Below are 18,878 nucleotides of genomic sequence, written 5' to 3'. Positions count from 1 at the left end.
GCAGGCTGGGTGGTGGGCGCGGGAGGCGAGGGGGAAAGCAGGCACACGCCCTCTGAGCAAGGGCCCGGCTCCCCGAGGACTTTGCAACACCGCCCCCTGGGGGCGAGAGAGGGGGTCTGCGCCCCTGGCTGTTTGTCCCGCTCTTGTGAAGGAGGAGGGCGCAGGGGACTGGAAAAGCAACCCAGAAGGAGCCCGGAGCGGAGCGGGGACCCCCGTTCCTGCCTCTCCCCGGCTCCGCACCCGTGTTCCGCCTCCGGATCCTCTCAGACCTGCCCGCTCCTCGCCGCCTGCTCTCGCCGTCCTGCGCCGTGGCGCAGCCCCCTCCGCCCGTCCGGCCTCGCCCCGCTGTCCGTCCACCTGCCCGCCAGAGGGAAGCCGCCAACCTTGCCCCCGAGCGCGCCCTCTGCTGGTGCAGCACCGCCCCCGCCGGGCCTCGGGGAGGCTCAGAGCGGCGCCCCTCCCGGCGCAGCCCCGCGGCCGCAGGTGGAGAAGGGACGCGGCGTGCGCGCGGGCGAGGCCGGGCTCGGGGCGGCTCCGCTGCGCTGTGGCGTCCAGCCCCCCTCGGCAGGCGGCGCGCCCCGGGCCCCGCTCCGGAAGTCCTCACGCCTGTGCTTTCTCGTCTGCCCGCGGGGGCTCCTACACGGACAGATGTCACTTCTTCTGGGGAAACTGCTCTGAAAAAAATGAGGGCAGCAGCACCACGTGGAGGTTAGCGGGAGGAAACCCAGGCCCGGGACGGCCCAGGAGGATTTTCTTTTTTAAGTTTAAAATTTTTAAAATTACAAACGTAACTTTTTTTTGCATTGCGCCTTCCTTTCCTCACGGTGAGATCTGTTCTCTTTTATGGGGGCCGGCAGAGGTTCTGAGAGCTGCCGGGGAAGCACGCTTCACCTAGGAAGACGAGCCCCTGCCTCTGCTCAGGGGTTGGGAGGCTGGAGACCCGCAGGCAGGCAGCAGCGGGGCAGGCGGGCACCCGCTCCTCCGCGGGGCCTCCCCCGGGGCTCTGCTGGGAGCTGCACAGGGGGACCCCTTAGCCTGGCTCAGCTCGCACTCCAGGAGGGGCCGGGACAGGCCGCCTTTTACAATCCCTGCTGCTCATTCGGAGCACCGTCAGCTTGCATTTTGCTTGATTTTCTTCCTCTCATGCCATACTTCACGTGCACATAACACCCCTTTCCTAGATCCACTCACCCCGACGCTTCCTGGCACTCATGTCTAAAAGCCTCTGGGGCCCCAAGTGTCGCTGTCCTTGTTTAGACGCCTGCCCTGTTCTTTCTTTCTTTTGTTTGATTGGGGTTTGGGGGGAACGTAGTGTGTCTCTCTGGGGGAGGGGAGAGGCGAGGCTCGTGCCTCTTAGAGGAGGGCAGGGAAGAGGAGGGGGTGAGTCTCTCCAGCAAATGGGCTTAACGGTGGGGCCAGCTGAAGCGGGGCCCAGGCAGCCTGCCTAGGGGCTGCAGAATCTTCTCCCGAGGGGTCTCGGGCCGGGGCTCCAGGCCCTGGAGTTAAAGACGTCAACATCCTCCAGAAAGAGTCAGCGAGGGGAGGCAGGTTAGCAGAAGCAAACAAATTCAGTCTTTGGTGTCGCTGAGGCTGAGCTCGGCCAACGACTAGCTGTGCGACTTTGGGCAGTTATTTCATTTTTAAAGCCTCAGTTTCCTCGACTATGAACTGGATGACTAATAGATTATTAAATACTAAGCACTGGTCTAAGTCCTTTCCCAGGATTACTCAATTAACATTCCCAACAACCTCTTATTATCATTATCCCCAATATATAAATGAGGAGGCTGAGGCACAGAGAGGTTAAGGGACGTGCCCAAGGCTACACAGCTGGTAAGTGACAGAACAGGACTTGAACCTAGACAGAGTCTATGGCCATGTCCTTAACCGCAGACTGAATCATCCCAACGGCTACTTTGAGGACTCAGCGACCTGTCCACCATTCCCTGGCCTGGGGCTGAAGGCCGCATGGAGCACTGAGACGAGCAGCTCTGGACTGCTCACGGACGACCTTCTGAATGACCTTGGGCATGTCACTTTCCTGGTCAACTCCCAGGTTTCCCACACACAGCGGGAAGGACTTGACCCCAGCTGGGAGCCCTAAATCCCTGCTCCAGCCCACACTCCCTCCTGAGCCCCTCGTGTCCATCTCTTCCTGAGGATCCCCGAGGCCCCTCCAGCTAAACAGGGAGCCCAACATTCTCTCGGAAACCAGCCCCCGTAGGTCCCGCTCTGAGCCCGAGCCTCCTTGGTGTGCTGGTGGAGTCAGGCCCACCCGCCTTCCCCCCATAGTGTGCGGCGACTCCCCTCCTTCACGTTCATATCCCCCACTCCCCTTAACTCACTCTAAGCCTCAGCCTTCCTTTGAATCTCGGGCCCTGGTGGCAGCCGCCTTCCTCTTCCGAGATCCCGCTTTCCTTCTTAACCCATCCTCTGCATTCCACCCAAGTCATCTTTCTAAGCCCAGATCTCATCATGCCAAGTCCCATGCCCCAGAATAAACTGTCATTGCTCAGTCTAACATTTGATGCTTCCTGACCACATGCCTACAACCTGCAGCCCCTCTCCACCTACCCCAGTGCCTCCAGAGCATACCAGGCACACGCACGTCCTGGAGCTGGGGGACGTGCAGGTCCCTCCAGTCGGAACGCCCTTCTTCTCTTTGTCCACCTGATACACACGTCCAGGACCACTTCAAAGTCACCTTTGCCTTCAAAGTATATCCTGACTCTTCCAGAAAGAAAATGGATGTACTCGGAATATCTTCGTTTTTCACATGTCCTTGGTCCATGAGTGTTAATCAGGCTGGCCACTCCGTCAGGGACATCAGCCAGTTCCTCTTTCCCACCCTTGTCTCCCTTTCGTTCACCTGGGTTCCTTTGATGAGTACAGTGATCTGATATTTCTTCCTATGCTGAAAGACTGGGCTAAGAATTGGGGCAACCACGTGTAACATGCCACAGGGCAGGCACAAGCCCCCAGAGAAACAGACTGGAAGGACCTCAGCTTTTCAAGGGTACAAAGCGCCAGAGGTGAGGACATCCAAGGGGTGGCTTCTGTGCCTGTGATCACGGCAATAGAAAATTTCTTCACAGCACTTAACAGTTTGCAAAGTGTTCCCCCAAAAAATATCTCACATGGCTTTACTCAAGCCAACATAGCTGGCACTGTTTATTCCATTCACAAAGGGGAAGCAGAGAAGTGAAGTCACTTGTCCAAGGGTGCACAGCTGGAAAGCCGTGGAGCTGGGCCTGGGCCACGGCCTCCCGGAGGTGGCAAGGACGGTGAAGGTGCTGAGAAGGTTGGAGGCCCCAGCACTGGGCCCTGGTTCTGGATTCTCCTCGCCAGAGCTCTGCAGCCTCCTGCCCACGGCTGGGAAGGCAGCCTAGGCTCTCCCCACGCATATTTTTAACTTCCTTTCCTTCCTTGGCACTTTCCTTTTCAAGCCTCTCGCGTCTATCGGAGCCTCGCGCCCCACCAAGGGTGAGGAAGAGTGGGGGCGAGACAGAGAGACAGGGCGTCATTGAGGAGTGTTTCCAGGGCAGAGCGGCGCTGGAGCAGGGCGCAGGTGGCTGACCTCCGCTCCGAGATGGGAACTTCAGAGGGCTGGGTTGTTTTTTGTAATTCTTAGCTTTGACATGCTCCTGGGATACACGGGCTCCTCTTGGAGACATTTCTGGACTCTGAGGAAGGAGAGACGGTGGACTGTGAGTGCCATGGCACTGCCCCAGGAGAGAGTCACAGTGGGCTGTGCAATCTGAGTGGAAAATGGGCGTGACATCTGTTTGCATTCTTTACCCCTTTTCAGCCTGCACCACGCCGGCACAGAGCTTGCACCCCATAAACACTTACTGAATGAACAAATCCCCATTTGACAGAAAAGGAAACAACTTCTCAGAGAGCGAAGGGTCAGGTTTGAGTCCAAATCAGTTTGAGCATTTATCCACGATACTTCTCCCAGTCCCACTGGATGACAAACTCCTACAATCTAAGCATCTTCAAAACTTCTCCCACCACTATCGTCTTAATGAGACTTACCCCTCCCCACCCATCCCACAAAATCTGCAAACTTGTCTCTATCTCACTCTTTCTTCCTTTCCTTTATTCTTTCTTTCTTTTTTTTCTCTCCCTTTCCCCTGCTGTTTTGCTGTCTGTGTCCATTTGCTGTGTGATCATCTGAGTCTGGTTTTTTCCTTCTTTTCTCGCTTTCTCCTCTAGGGCTTTACCAGGATTCGATTCCAGGAAACTCTGATGTGGGAGAGAGGTTACCTATAGCTTGCACCACCTCGGTTCCTCGTTTCTGTTGCTCCCTTGCATCTCTTTTTGTTCCATCATCATCTTGCTGTGTCGCTTGCTGCACGTGCCTGGCTTGCTGTGCGGGCCTAGCACACCTTTACCAGGAGGCCCTGGGGATCAAACCCAGGTCCTCCCATTTGTTAGACGGAAGCCCCATCGCTTGAGCCACATCTGCTTCCCTCTTTCTTTTTCTTTCTTTCTTTTTCTTTCTCTCTCTTTCTCTTTCTTCCCTTCCCTTCCCTCCTTCCTTCCTTTCCCCTCCCTCCCTCCCTTCCTTCCTCTCTTTTTTCTTTCTCTCTCTCTCTCCCTCCCCCCTCCCTTCCTTCCTTCTTCTTTCTTTCTTCCTGTCTTCTTTTCTTTCTTCTTCCCTCCTTCCTTCCTTCCTCCCTCCCTCCATCTCTTTCTCTTTCTCTCCCTTTCTTTCTCTCCCTCTCTACCTCCCTCCCTCTCCTTCCTCCATCTCTTCCTTCTTCCCTCCCTTCCTCCTTCCTCCCTTCCTCCCTTCCTCCCTTCCTCCCTTCCTCCCTTCCTCCCTTCCTTCCTTCCTTCCTTCCTTCCTTCCTTCCTGCCTTCCTGCCTTCCTGCCTTCCTGCCTTCCTGCCTTCCTGCCTTCCTGCCTTCCTGCCTTCCTTCTTTCCTCTCTCACCTAACTACCATGAGCCCAGATCCTGGGCCCAGAAGCACTTCTTCCCCTCTGTTGACCATCATCTTCCTCTCCCATTCCTACATCCTTTCCCTCTCTACTGGCTCCTTCCCATCAACAAATGGTGGGAAATATGCTCAAATCACCCCAGTTTTAAAAATACAACAAAATCCTCCTTGACCCTTCATCGCCCTCCAACCATCCACTTCTATTCACAGCCAAACACCTTGTAAATGTTTTGTGCTTTCTCTCCACTTACTTCCCAATCTCCTCCACATCCGTTTTTTCTAGGGTCCACTGTGACTTCATTGCTGAACCTCATGGACACGTCACATCTCCTCTTTCTGGTCCTATCATTAGCATTTGATGCTGCTGACCCTGTCTGCCCTTTGGAGCCCCTCTGGAGTATATACCCTCCTGATTTTGCTTCATCCTCTCTGGCCATTTTTGTTTCAGTATCTTTTGCAGGCAACACTTGTTTTGCCTCAACTTAATATTGGTTTCCCCCAAAGTTCTGTTCTTCTCATGTTATATTCTCCCCCTTAGGTGATTTCATTCACTGCCATAAGCTTATTTCTCCCAAATCTCTGTCTCCAGCTCAGCTCTTTCCCCTGATCTCCAGATGCAGTCTGCCAAATATCTCTTGGACATCTCCACTTGGATGTCCCAAAAGCTCCTCAAATGGTGCATGTCGAAAAAAGAACTCGCTGTCTTCTCCATAACCTTCTTTCCACTGCATTGCCCACTGCCCACTACCATGTTCTCCATCTCAGTCAACACCAAGCACCAACTGCCTTGTTACCCAGAAAGAATCCTGAGCATCATTTATCATTTTAGATTCTTCCATAAGAAGTTAAATTCTGACTAGTCTATCTCCTGAAGATTTCACTAATCCTTGATGAGTCAGAGGTATGGGCTTTGGAATGGACTGGACTCTCAAAACAACTCACTGTTGGCTTTAGGCAAGCTAGTTAACCTTAAAGGGGTTACTTAAGGGATAATAAAAACAATGGTTCAGGTGAAATGAAATGATGTGAGCACCTTTGCACAGTCTGTAGCACACCTAAGCACTCAATAAAGGGCAGACTTCTTCAGTCATCATAATCATTCTTACTTTTCCTTATTCCTCCCTCACCATTCAGTTCCTTGTTTGATCTTCTCCCTCTAGCCTCTTCCCCTCTATTCCATTCCCTATGCAGCAGTGGGTGTGATATTTCTGAAACATGTAGCCTAAAGGCTGGCCCTGACTCGCCAGTTCCCTCATGCTGAGGTCTATTCCTTGGCCTCGAATTTGAGACCCTTCTCCCTCTGGCCTCTGTGTACCTTTCCAGCCTCATCTTTTGAGCCTCCCAGTCTTTCCTACTATACTGCAGCCCAAAACAAACTTCACTCTGTCCCTCTAACATATCTGCTTTTTCACCTCTTCCTGATATTGTCCATGCCTCATCTCCCTGGAGAACATTCCTCACCTGCTTATAACTCATGACTTGCATAGAAGGTGTCTTCCATGAGGCAAGCCTGCTCTCGTCGCTCTGCTGGGTCCTGTTAACTCTATAGTAGCAGAGATCACATAGGATGTGATGGTCAGATTTTTGACTGACTACCCCATTCAGCTGTCAGTTCACTGTGAGCAGGCACATAGCACAAACCAGCTTCATTCAATGTGAGATGAATGATGAGCCTCAGTTATCCTAATCTTTAAAATGGTCAGCACAGACAACCTGGTTAGTGCAGAGGATAGAAAGAGCGCTGGGGTTGGAGGAAGATGAATTCACTGAAGGCTCCCTGGAGAACGTCGGACTTAGAACGATAAGGTATGTAAGGAAGAGCAAGAGTGTGCATGAGAGAAAAAGAAAAAGAAAGGGGCAAGCAATGATTTGGGAAACTAAGGGCTCCATGCTCTCTCACACTTCTTCCTCTAGCTCCAAAATACTCAGTGTATCCCCACACACCAATAAACAAGCACTTTACATAGAGTTTTCACAACTTTTTCTCATTTGTGTGGTTGGTATGTGCAGAGACTGGACTGAATTTTAGCAGATTGGAGAGTTCAGATCCTGCCTTGTTCTTGGGCTGCTGTGCAACTTGGATAATCTCTTTCACCTTTTTGAGCTTCAGTTTCCTCATCTGTGACGTGGGCATACCAATCATTGCTCATTACGTGGGACAGATCTATAGACTGTAAAGTTCTGTGCCCCAGTGAAGACTATTAATCTTGTTTTTCTAATTATCAGCAAAGCCCAATGGCAGCTGCTAACCAGCCACTCGGGAGTCCCCAGAAAATTGTTACTCCAGGTCCCAGTAGAATGGGACCCCTGGGAGCATGACCCCAACAGACCAGGGAGGGGCAGGGCCTGGGGATTTAATGGACCCAGCTAAACCCTAAACTGGTGCTTCCCATTTAGGGAGCACCAACTTGCAGAGAGGAAGCTGGCACCTGGAGTGGCCAGGGCTGGGCTGGTGAGCTGGACCACCCTGAGAGCTCTTGGGCGTGAAGTGAAATACCCAAAGCCAGTCGTCGCCCAGGGAAGGGCCAGGCTCTGGGAGGGCAGGGTCTAAGGAGTTAGCGCCCCTCATTCCACTGTGAGAGGTGCTTAAGAGAAGAGAGCTGGGCTGAAGTCTTTCTGCCCCCAAATATAACGTCCTAGTCTGGATCTGATGCTGATTTTCTCACCGTGCGACTTTGGCAGGTCCTGGCGCCTCTCTGGGCCTCCCCCTCCCCATCAGCACAATAGAGAAGCGGTATTAGCTGCTCCTGGAGTCCCTCCTGCTCCGGTGTTGTCTGATTCCACAGCAATGCTGGCAAGAGGGTGCTGAAGAAGTCAGGACAGCCATGCTCCAGGCTCTGTCTGGGGAAACACCAGGAATCAAGGCCCTGGGCCCCATCAAGGTGTTGGTTTTGTAGAAGGGGACTCAGACCCAATACCTGACTCCTGGGAAACCTCAGGTCGGTGAGGGAAACAGACGTGCACAGAGTTGATGCACTCTGAATTATCTGGGCTGCTAGAGAGGGAAGCTGGGGGTATGTACCCACAGGGAGGAATTCGAGCTGAGCCTTCAAGAAAGAGCAATATGACTGGAAACCTCTAGTGCTTCTCCCATGGTGGAGCCCTGGGCAGGGAGCCAGGAGCCTGGCTTCTAGTCTAGGCCAGCCACCAGCTCTCTCTGTTGGAGCTTTTAAAATTTGAAACATGGGGAGAAGTAAGGGTTGGAAGGCATTGGTTTGCTTTTCAGGACTTTTCTGGCTCTGATGCTCTGAGACTGCTCAGCAAAATTTGCATATCCAGCCTTATATGCAGGGACCAGCCTCTTGGAGTTGGAGCAACTTTCAGGTTTGCATTCCTTTAGATGCTAATATAAAAATTAAAATAAAACAAATTTCTGCTGACTGGTCCATTATGAAAAAGGGTACAGTTTAACTCAGGTTAACACTTTCATTAATTTATTCAACAATTTTTTGAATAATATTTTTTAAAAATGAATTAAAAAATTTAAAAAAATTTATTCAACAGATATTTATTGAGAGTTTATTATGAGACAGGTTTTGCAAGGTGCCAATTATATAACATTTATGCCATGACGTTTTTCAGGCAGATCAGCCCAGTATTTCTTTTTATAAGATTTATTTTATTTATTTCTCTCCCCTTCAACTACCCCCCCCCCCCCACCATTGTCTGCTCTCTGTGTCCATTCACTGTGTGTTCTTCTGCGTCTGCTTGCATTATCCGGCAGCACTGGGAAACTGCATCTCTTTTTTGTTGCATCATCTTGCTGCATCAGCTCTCCATGTATGCAGTGCCACTCCTGGGCAGGCTGAGCTTTTTTCAGGTGGTGTGGTTCTCCCTGTGGGGCACCCCTATGCAGGGGCGCCCCTGCATGGCCCAGCACTTCTTGCACTCATGGCAGCACTGCGCATGGGCCAACTCACTGCACAGGTCAGGAGGCCCTGGGAATCGAACCCTGGACCCTCCATATGGTATAGATGGACACTCTATAAGTTGAGCCACGTCCGCTTCCCTAGGTCATTTCTTAAAAACAGCATTTCCTTAACCTCAGAGCCTCCATTTAGTTACCAGTGTGTCTGAAGCTGTTTGAAGGCATTCTCAGAACGAAACAGAATTTTTTTTTTTTGAAATTTTGATGTCTCTGATATCAGCTTCCAAATTCTCCAAGTGGCCTGGCTTGGTGGAAAGAGCCTAAGCCCAGAGCTAGGAGCCCTGGCTTCCAGGACAGATTCTGACCCTGACCCTCTGTTGACCTGGGCTGATCCCTGCCCAAACCCGGCCTGATTTCCTCGTTTGTGAAGAAAGGAACAGAGACTCCAGGATCAGCGGGGCCATTTCCACTCTACTTATTCTGTGACAGAGAGGCTTCTTTTTTTTTTGTCAGAAGAGGGAGAAGCTGGAGTTGGTTTGGGGAAAAACAACTGGGGTGGAAGAGGCTTGAAGTGAATGCCAACGGGACCTGTCCCTGGATGACCTAGTTAGAGTGACTAGACCCAAGGAGAGGGAAACAGCATTTTCCCTCAGCCCATTTCTGTGTCTTGAAAACACTTACTTAGGACGTCCTGTGGCTGCTATGGATGCAGGTAACCTTCAACAGCCTCTCGGGTGGGGTGGGGTTAGTCTATTCAGATCTCTTGGTCTTCTCTCATGAGCCGATGCTCAAGACATTTAAATCTTCTGTGGGATCTTCTGAACTGGGGCTATGGAAGGAAGATCCAGGGTAGTGGGTACGAAATGGCTAAATGGTAACACCTGCTGAGCTGCAGTCACCAGGAGGAGGGAAGATGTACAGGGTGACACCAGAAGGACCCTGGGGACCGGTGGGTGAAGAGACCATTTGCAGCTTGGATTCCACTCAGGAAATGACCCTTTCTGCTGAAGACATATCCAACGCCTCTGCCTTCTTGGGGTGACCAGCAGTCCCAGTTCGCCCAGGACTGGTTTCCTGGGAAATGGGAATTTCAGTGCTGAAATGAGGACAGTCCTGGGCAAATTGGGATACTTGGTCACTGTATGATATGGAGAAGAGAAAGGATACAAAGACAAGCTAGAGGGCACCCAGGTTAGAAAGAGACAGAGAAAGCTCCAACACCAAGCATACGGCCATGGAAACCATTCTTGAGTTAAGCAGGCATTTGTAGCCCTGTGTGGAGGAAGCAGCTCTCTGTCAGTGTCACTATAAAGATATCACAGAAAGGGAATCCTCAAGCTCATGGAAATGTAGAAGCAAAGACAAAGACCACTGATTGAGGAGACAGAACATTCAAGTAAAAAGACTGAGTGAGATGAGAATAGGGTGGGACGGAGGAAAGGAGGAATTAAATCCACAGCAGAACGCAAATATTTATTTCACCCATTCCCAAGTAGGGTTCCAGGCAGTTCCTTAGAGCTCATGTCTGAAGTCTTTGTCAGAGGTTATTGACAGTCCTCTATGCTCAAGTGTCCATAATCAGAATCAAGGGGTACCTTAGAGTAAACCATATTGTATTTTCACTCCAGGGTTTATATTCACTCACTCTCAATCAATGATTCTGTTGTCTTCACAAAGTCTCAAGTTAAAAAACAAAACAAAACAATATTTAGGGATTTCCACCTAGAGATATCTGGACTGGATGGGCTTGTATCAGATGACTGAAGTCAAGATTCTGGTGCTGAAAGTGGGCAAAATTTGGTAAGTGGTTCACCAATATTACCATCCCTAGAATGTTCCTTCATCGGACAGAGTAGGAACTAGGCTAAAAAATTAGACATCCTTAAAGGAGCTACTTGAACTAATAAAGGAGACACTTGTTTTGTAATTGGTATTGGAGCTATATGAATGCCTCTCAAGACTTTTTCTCTTGGATTGATTAAATTTGTCCTCCTACCTCGAAATCTTGTTGATGTGGTTCATTTATGTTTTTTTCTTAAACCAATGCATCTAGGTTTTCAGGTTGCTTAAAGGTTTTAAATCTATTTTTTTTTAAAGAGTTATTTATTTATTTATTTATTTAATTTATTTCTCTCTCCTTCCCCCCCACCCTGGTTGTCTGTTCTCTGTGTCTATTTGCTGCATTTTCTTTGTCCGTTTCTGTTTTTGGGAGCGGCATGGGAATCTGTGTTTCTTTTTGCTGTGTCATCTTGTGTCATTTCTCCGTGTGTGCGGCGTCATTCCTGGGCAGGCTGCACTTTCTTTCGCGCTGGGCGGCTCTCCTTACAGGGTGCACTCCTTGCACGTGGGGCTCTCTACGCGGGGATACCCCTGCATGGCACGGCACTCCTTGCGCGCATCAGCACTGCGCATGGGCCAGCTCCACATGGGTCAAGGAGGCCCAGGGTTTGAACCGCAGACCTCCCATGTGGTAGATGGACGCCCTAACCGCTGGGCCAAGTCCGCTTCCCTAAATCTATTTTGTATCTAAACATTAGATCCTCTTTGTAAGATTCCAGCCAAAAGGAGCCCAGCCTTGCATGCCTCTAGGTACAAGGAATTCACTGGTTTTCAAGCCAGCCTTTTGCATTGTAGGATAATTCAGATTCTAAGGAAGTTATTCCATATGTGGGGCTGAACTCTGGATCCCTGAAGCTAATATTTTGTAAGAGTTATCCCTTCCCTTTGACAGTATTTCAGGTGTATGTGTCCCTTCCTCTATCCTATTTTCTTCTCCTTCAGTCTAAACATGTCCAGTTCTTTTTAAATTTATTTTTTATTAGAGCAGTTGTAGGTTTACAGAAAAATCACGCAGAAGTACAGAGTTCCCATATACGCCACCACACAATTTCCTCTATTATAATACTTTGCATGTTGTAGCATGAATCAGAACTTCATTCCTTTTTATGGTTGCATATTCATCTGTATGTATATACCACATTTTGTTTGTTCATTCAACTGTTGATGGACTCTTTTGGCAATTGTGAATAATGCTGTTATAGATATTAGTGTACAAATATCTGTTCAAGTCCCAGCTTTTAATTCTTTAGGGTATATGCCTAGTAGTGGGATTGCTGGATAACATAGTAATTCTATACTTAACTTTCTGAGGAACCACCAGTTTTCCACAGCCGTGGCACTAATTTACATTCCTCCTACAATATATAAGGGTTCCTGGGCCAGCTCTCTTTTTTTTATCCCCTCCTCCCTTGTGGTTTTTTGCTTGCTGTCTGCTCTCTTTGTCCTTTCCCTGTGCATTCTTCTGTGTCTGTATCTATTTTTAATTAGCCCCCTCCCCCTTGCAGCTTGCTTGCTGTCTGCTCTCTGTGTCCATTCGCTGTGCACTCTTCTGTGTTTTTGCTTGTTTCCCTTTTTGTTACATCACCTTGCTGAGTCGGCTCTCCATGGAGCTGGTGTGGGCCCAGCTCCTTTAATCGTTGCTCACCATTTGTGGCATTTAATTGGGCCATGAAATTACTGGCATAAAGAAAATAGTCCTAACAAGGGTTGAAATCCATGGCAGGGAAGAAAAGGATGCAGGTGCTAATTCATGTTTCCCTGATTGCTTTGGTTTTCAGATGTGCCCTGATGTTCCCAGTGTCTCTCTGCAGACAACCAGCTCTGGCCTCCTATGGAAGCCACAACCTGTAATGGATCAGAGGACCCCTCCCCTGTCTTCTACCTGGTGGGCATCCCCTCTCTGCAAGAGTTCCTCTTCCCCCCTGTCTTCTTGGTTTTCCTCCTAGTCTACCTGCTCATCCTGGTGGGTAACACCCTGATCCTGGTGGCTGTGGTGGCTGAGCCCAGCCTCCACAAGCCCATGTATTTCTTCCTGATCAACCTCTCAGCCCTGGACATCCTCTCCACTACAACCACTGTCCCCAAGATGCTGTCCCTCCTCTTGCTGGGAGACCACTTCCTCAGCTTCCCTGCCTGCTTCCTGCAGATGTACCTCTTCCATGGCCTCAACTGCTCGGAAGCCTTCATCCTGGTGGTCATGGCCTACGACCGCTATGTGGCTATCTGTCGCCCACTGCACTACTCTGTCCACATGACCCCACAGACCAATGCTGTGCTGGCAGCCAGCGCCTGGCTCACTGCCCTCCTCCTGCCCATCCCAGCAGTGCTGCAGACCTCTCAGATGGCATTTGGTTCTGTAGCCCAGGTCTACCATTGCTTCTGCGACCACCTGGCTGTGGTCCAAGCCTCCTGCTCTGACACCACTCCCCAGACCTTCCTGGGCTTCTGCATCGCCATGGTGGTGTCCTTCCTGCCCCTTCTCCTTGTGCTCCTCTCCTATGCCCACATCCTGGCCTCGGTGCTTCGCATCCGCTCCAGAGAAGGCCGCTCAAAAGCTTTCTCCACCTGCAGCTCCCACCTGCTGGTGGTCGGCACCTACTACTCATCCATTGCCATAGCCTATGTGGCCTACAGGGCTGACCTGCCCCTCGACTTCCACATCATGGGCAACGTGGTATTCGCCATCCTCACACCTGTTCTCAACCCCCTCATCTACACCCTGAGGAACAAGGACGTCAAGGCGGCCATCACCAAAATGGCATGTCCCCGGGACCCAGGGCATTCCAGGGCCCTTGATCCTTAAATTTAGCTAATTCTGTTCCCAAGATACCAATGACTGTGCCTATTGATACCAGGGACTCAATAAATAATTTTGAATGAATCAAGGAGTTACAGAAGCCTAAATTGGCATCCTTCAGTTTGGCAGACAGTTACAACATGGTTCTCAAATATTGGACCAAGATGGCATTGGATGTCAGTGGCAAGTACTCATTTATCAGCCATATAGTGGGCTTGAGGTGACTGCAAAGGAAAACCACTAGCTGTTCCAGTCATGGACCGTATGGTGTCCATGTCTCTGCCCAATGTGAGGGATTCATTTTCAGCTTGGATGCCCATCAAAAAGTAATGGTCCCTGCCAAAGGAGTTTAAACCTCCATTCTCCTCATATATCACACTAAGGGGTCAGATCAGAGCAGAGATGGGAAGAACTGCAGTGTCCCCCAATCGACAGAAAGGGAAGTGAAGGAGAGAATGGAGGGAATGGAGAATGGAGGAAGTGGAGAGAGAGCAAAAGAGAGAATGAATATTATAGGGAAATAAATTTTCCTTTGCAACTTGCAGTAAAGGCTTAGCACTTAAATGGAATCCTGGATAAGTGAATAAACAGAAAGAGAATTTTTCACAAATAATATTTCCTTTGAGGAAATGACAAAGTTGCAGACCCATGTGGGACAAGAGTATGGGATCTGTAGAACTTGAATATGTGAGAAGATAGGAATACAGCCTAGTTAGATAAGAGACAGTCTTCTTAGAACTAAGGATGCTCAGCAGTTGTTCTTTTGTTTGTTTGTTTTAGGAGGTAGTGGGAACTGAACCCAGGACTGGTGCATGGGAAGCAGGTGTTCAACCACTGAGCCACATCTGCTCCCCCTCAGTAGTTCTTAGTAAGACTAAATTGCAATTTGTATTCCCTTTAGCTTTTGTGCCATAGTTTTGTGCTTAGGTTAGCGGTATGGTAAACTGATACAGTTAAATTGATCTCAAGCTAAACTTCAAATTATTTTTATAAAGTATCAGTTGTAGGGTTCATTAAGTTATCATAGACATATTTCTGCATTGGGTATAAACCATCTGGCCCTTGTCATCAGTATTTTGATGCCCAAAATAGGACAGACAAATAAACAGCTTCTTTGTTCCCTTACAGAATATTCTCTTAGCCAAAATTATATCTGCTAGGATGTACTATATGCCATGTTAGCAATGAGGAAAAAGAATAAATAAATATTCGTGGAAAAGCCAAGTAGGCTTAGATAAAATGTTCTCTTTTCAGTGATGTATGTTCTTTATTGTAATTTTATATAGCTCATATATCATAAGGTCATGTACATAAAGGGAACTTGTGCCTTAGGAGAATGATGGAGTGAACTGTGTCAGAATTTCATTGTGTTCACAGGGAATGCCGTGGCTTTCACTCTTGCCATAGCCTGGACACATTTGAGAATCTCTTGGCTAGAATACAGAGTCCTAGAATACCAGAGCTATAAGAAACACCATAGATCATTTGATTCTATCTTGCCTGTTTTATGATTATTGAAAATTGAGGCTCACAGGAGTGACGAACTTGCCTAAAAGCACAAAGCAAGCCAATGCTATAGCCAAGATACAAGCACTGTTCTCCTGTTCCCTAAAATAGTAGTCCTTCTGGCACATTTCAAAGCCAAGGGCTAGACTTAGGCAAAGTATAATCTTTGGTCTAATGAAAGACTGTCTCCAATTCCAAACCTGTCTCTGTCTAGCTTGATAAGAGCATTACACTTCCTTTGCCATGTTCTCTATTATGACCAAGAGGTACACATTGAAAATCCAAATACTTGATCATTATAGGTGTGTGTGTCCACACATAGGTATATATGTCCATTCCCTGGACCCAAACACAACCAGTTGAAAATTTAGCTTTTTCTTCCAAGCTGTTTATTTGGGGAACAAAAGAAAACATTTGTTATGTATACCTATGTTGAATCTGTCCGTGTGTCAACAATGAGTGCTTCCAGTAAGAGATAATTTGAAAAGTGAAACCCTTCAGTCAACCAACCAGACATATTATCTTCCCTATCTTAGAAACAACTCATTGAAAGAATTAAACTGACCCCTGAACACTGAGATCAGCCAGATACAAAAGTAAGCCCTTAGTCAGCCAACATATTATTGCATATCCCCCTATACAAGTCCTGAATGGCTCAAGAAGAAATAGTGCTGAGATGATTTTTCCTGATGTTTTCTTCCATGTTGAGGGAGTTCAAGTCATGGAATGCTTTGACCTCTTTCTACCCCATTATTTACTCCTCCTTGTGGGGTGTGGGATGATATCTGATTGATGTTTGGGAAGACTAATCAGGAAAATCTTAGCACAGCTCCTCTCTTCACATTCCCTTCCCCTCCCTCCCACCCTTGTATTCTCCACTCTTCCTCCATACGTACATTCTATAGAGGCCTGTTCTCACGTAGGGGTATCTGAGGTGGCCCAACAATGCCTGAGTGAGAATCTCTCTCATTAGTCACTTGCCCTCAGATATATGCTGTGTCCTTCAATCTTGCGATAGTTGCGTTCCCTGTACCGATATCTTTGCTCAGATCCGCAATTGGTTCAGGGCTAGGTGGGGAAAAGAGGTATCATTATTGTGCATACTCAGTGACCCTGAACAGTCAATTTTCCAAATAGTCACCCATCACGCTAGATTCCAGAAACATGCATCCTGCCTGATTTGAAGTTTTCACTGGATAAGGTAGAAAATGTACCAGCTGTCTTGGTCTTGGGTTACCAAACCTAGGAACCAAGGCTTTGATAAACTGAGACCATATGCTGATTGTACCAGGTATTAAGGCTTGCAACTAGTTACCAAGCTAGAGAAGGTCATCATTTGAACCTTTGAGTCCTCAAAACCATAATCCATAAAGCTAATATGAGTTTATACTACCCATCTCTAGTTATATAATTTGGTGAGGGGATGTTTGGACTAAAGGAAGAACGACTGCCAACTTTTCAGAGCTACACTAGCAATGGAGAAGGGGGCAATTCCCCAAGATTTCTTTTCCTTTGCCCCAACTCCCCTAAGTACATGTTGCTCCTTCCGTATCTCTTATCTTTTTCTTAATGTCTGAACCTCAGACCTTGGTGAAGAATAGATTAATGTGGGAGGGCGGGTGATGGAGAGTAGATCTCTGTCTCTCCTAATACGACACTGCATATTGCTACCTTGACCCTACATGCTGGCATTCCAACATTAGATACTGTGCTGGCTTCATAATTAAAGATATTGTCACCTGTGACAATTTGAAGCTGGGTGGACCCTAGAAGATCTAGTCCTTAGAGCTAATTCATTCCTGTGCATGTAAACGTATTGTAGTAGGAACTTTTGATAAAATTACTTCAGTTAAAGGCCTTTGATAAGATTGCATGACCCAGGGTGGATCTTAATCCTCTTACCAGAGTCCTTTATAAATGGAAGAAACATGCAGAAACACAGAGAAAAACTCCTAGAAGCTAAGAGAGAAAACCCTGGATGTCTGCAGCTAAAATCAACTGAATCTGGGAAAGAAAAAGAGTAGAGAGAAAATCAGAGGCAACCAAAAGTTGAAAGCAATGAAACCTGAAGGAGAAAGCAGAGACTGGCAGACACTGCCATTGTGCCCTGCCTGATTGCCCACAGCAGAAGTTTGGGGAGAAGGCATCTCCTGATGAGGCCTCAGACATGTTAGCTTATAAGTTAAATCCCCATTGTAAAAACCAACCCATTTCTGGTATGTTGCCCTGGCAGCCTTTAGCAAACGAAAACATCAACTTTATCAAGTGGGAGAATGTGGAGAGTAGAGAAGGATGAGTTTCAGAGGATCCTGGAGAGTCAATCATCCTCAATGACTTTGGCTTTTCCTATGTTTCCAGAAACCCACTCTTTCCCAATCAAAGCATTAATATTGGCTATGAAACAGACCGCATTTGGGTATTCAGTTGAGCTGTGGTTTTTACAGTGCATGAAGAGAGCTTCTACACTGGGCCTTAGCAATCTTCCTGTTATAGGTTTACATGGTAGCTGCATGTTTTCTTATTTATCTCTAGCTGTACTACCTGACTTTCTAAATATACTTCATTTAAGGCTGTAGAAAGTATACCAACTCAGTTCTAAAGTTCCTTATTCACTTAAAATTGTTGATTCTGATGCATAATAATAGATTAGGTTATTCAGATCAAATTTCTTATTGAAATGAACTAAAAATTCTAGATAAAGTATCAAATTTTCTTAAAGACATTAAAGAGTTGACAAGATACTATGGAACATCTCGGGCCAAATACCTAGGAAAACAGAGGCAAAGGAAAAGAGAAGCAGACTTTCACCTGAGGGTATTTTATAGTCTTGGAAAATGTGGACTTACACTGGATTGCCTCATAGTCGGGGTTGGGGGACAGGAACCAAAGGTCAAGGATGCAGAAGGTGGAGAGTTTAACAAGAGATGCTCCCCATAACAATCTTGAGCGACAAAGGTCTCCACCCTTTTGTAAGGGTGAACTGAAAGTAAACCAGGTTTTCTGATTTCTATCTGAGGATCGTATCTCCTGGGTTCTCCAGTGAATCCTTACTTTAAAAAAGTGGTCTTCGACTGTCCCCAAGAACCTGACAACACAAACATAAATTTTCTCTGGAGGAAATTTGAGTCATCCTAGATTCAAATTATTTTCAGAAACAATTTTTCCAGTACGGTTGCCAGTACACAAGAAGAATTGGGCCTGTAAGGAAATAAGGTACCAAGAGTGAGATCGAGAACAAGAAGATAAACAGGTACTAGAATAAACAGTCACATTAAAAACCATTCTTATTAACTTTAAATACATAAATAAAAATATTTAAAATATTTTCAGAAAACAAGAAAATATAAAAATGACAGTTTTTCTTGTACTTTTTAAACTTTTTCTTCTCATTTTTAAAAATTAGGTTGTAGGTTCACAGAAAAATCATACAGAGAGCAGAATGCCCACACCACTCCCCACAGTTTTCCCTAACATTATTTTGCATCAGTGTGGTGCATTGGTTACAATTTATGAAGCAATATTATTGTAATTATACTGTTAACTACAGTCCATAGTACATATTAGGGTATTAATATATACTCTTTGTGTTATACAGTTCTATGGTTTTCTAAAAAAAATTTTTCTGATAACATAAATGCCACTTAAAATTTCCCATTTTAACCATTTTCAGCTATTCGGTGATGTTAACTACCTTCAAAATGCTATGCTACCATCACCACCACCCACTACCAAAACTTTTCTATTACCTCAAAGAGAAACTCTATACTAATTAAACATTTACTCCCCTACCACCACCCTGGCCCTTCATAACCTGTACTCTAATTTCTGATCTAAGAATTTGCATATTCCAAATATTTCATATAAGTGAGATCATATAATATTTGTCCTTTTTTATGTGGCTTATTTCACTCTACATGAGAT

At 47.2% G+C, this 18,878-nt stretch overlaps 2 protein-coding genes across 2 annotated transcripts in view; one reads left to right on the top strand and one right to left on the bottom strand.

Annotated features, from left to right (window-relative positions):
- The window catches only part of SLCO2B1 (solute carrier organic anion transporter family member 2B1), a 55,079-nt gene extending 54,554 nt beyond the window's left edge, over positions 1 to 525 (bottom strand). Inside the window, exon 1 of the mRNA XM_058305953.1 lies at positions 384 to 525. The gene's annotated coding sequence lies outside the window, so the exon portion shown is untranslated. The remainder of the gene's footprint in view (positions 1 to 383) is intronic.
- Positions 526 to 12,485: 11,960 nt separating this feature from the next.
- Positions 12,486 to 13,457, top strand: LOC101446590 (olfactory receptor 2AT4-like). Its single transcript, XM_023585817.1, has one exon. It carries the CDS (start codon positions 12,486 to 12,488, stop codon positions 13,455 to 13,457), a length of 972 nt encoding a protein of 323 aa, XP_023441585.1.
- The last annotated feature ends 5,421 nt before the right edge of the window (positions 13,458 to 18,878 follow it).

The sequence above is a fragment of the Dasypus novemcinctus genome, chromosome 10 (assembly GCF_030445035.2).
Source record: "Dasypus novemcinctus isolate mDasNov1 chromosome 10, mDasNov1.1.hap2, whole genome shotgun sequence".
NCBI classification, from domain to species: domain Eukaryota; kingdom Metazoa; phylum Chordata; class Mammalia; order Cingulata; family Dasypodidae; genus Dasypus; species Dasypus novemcinctus.
This window is presented reverse-complemented; position numbering and strand designations above follow the sequence as displayed.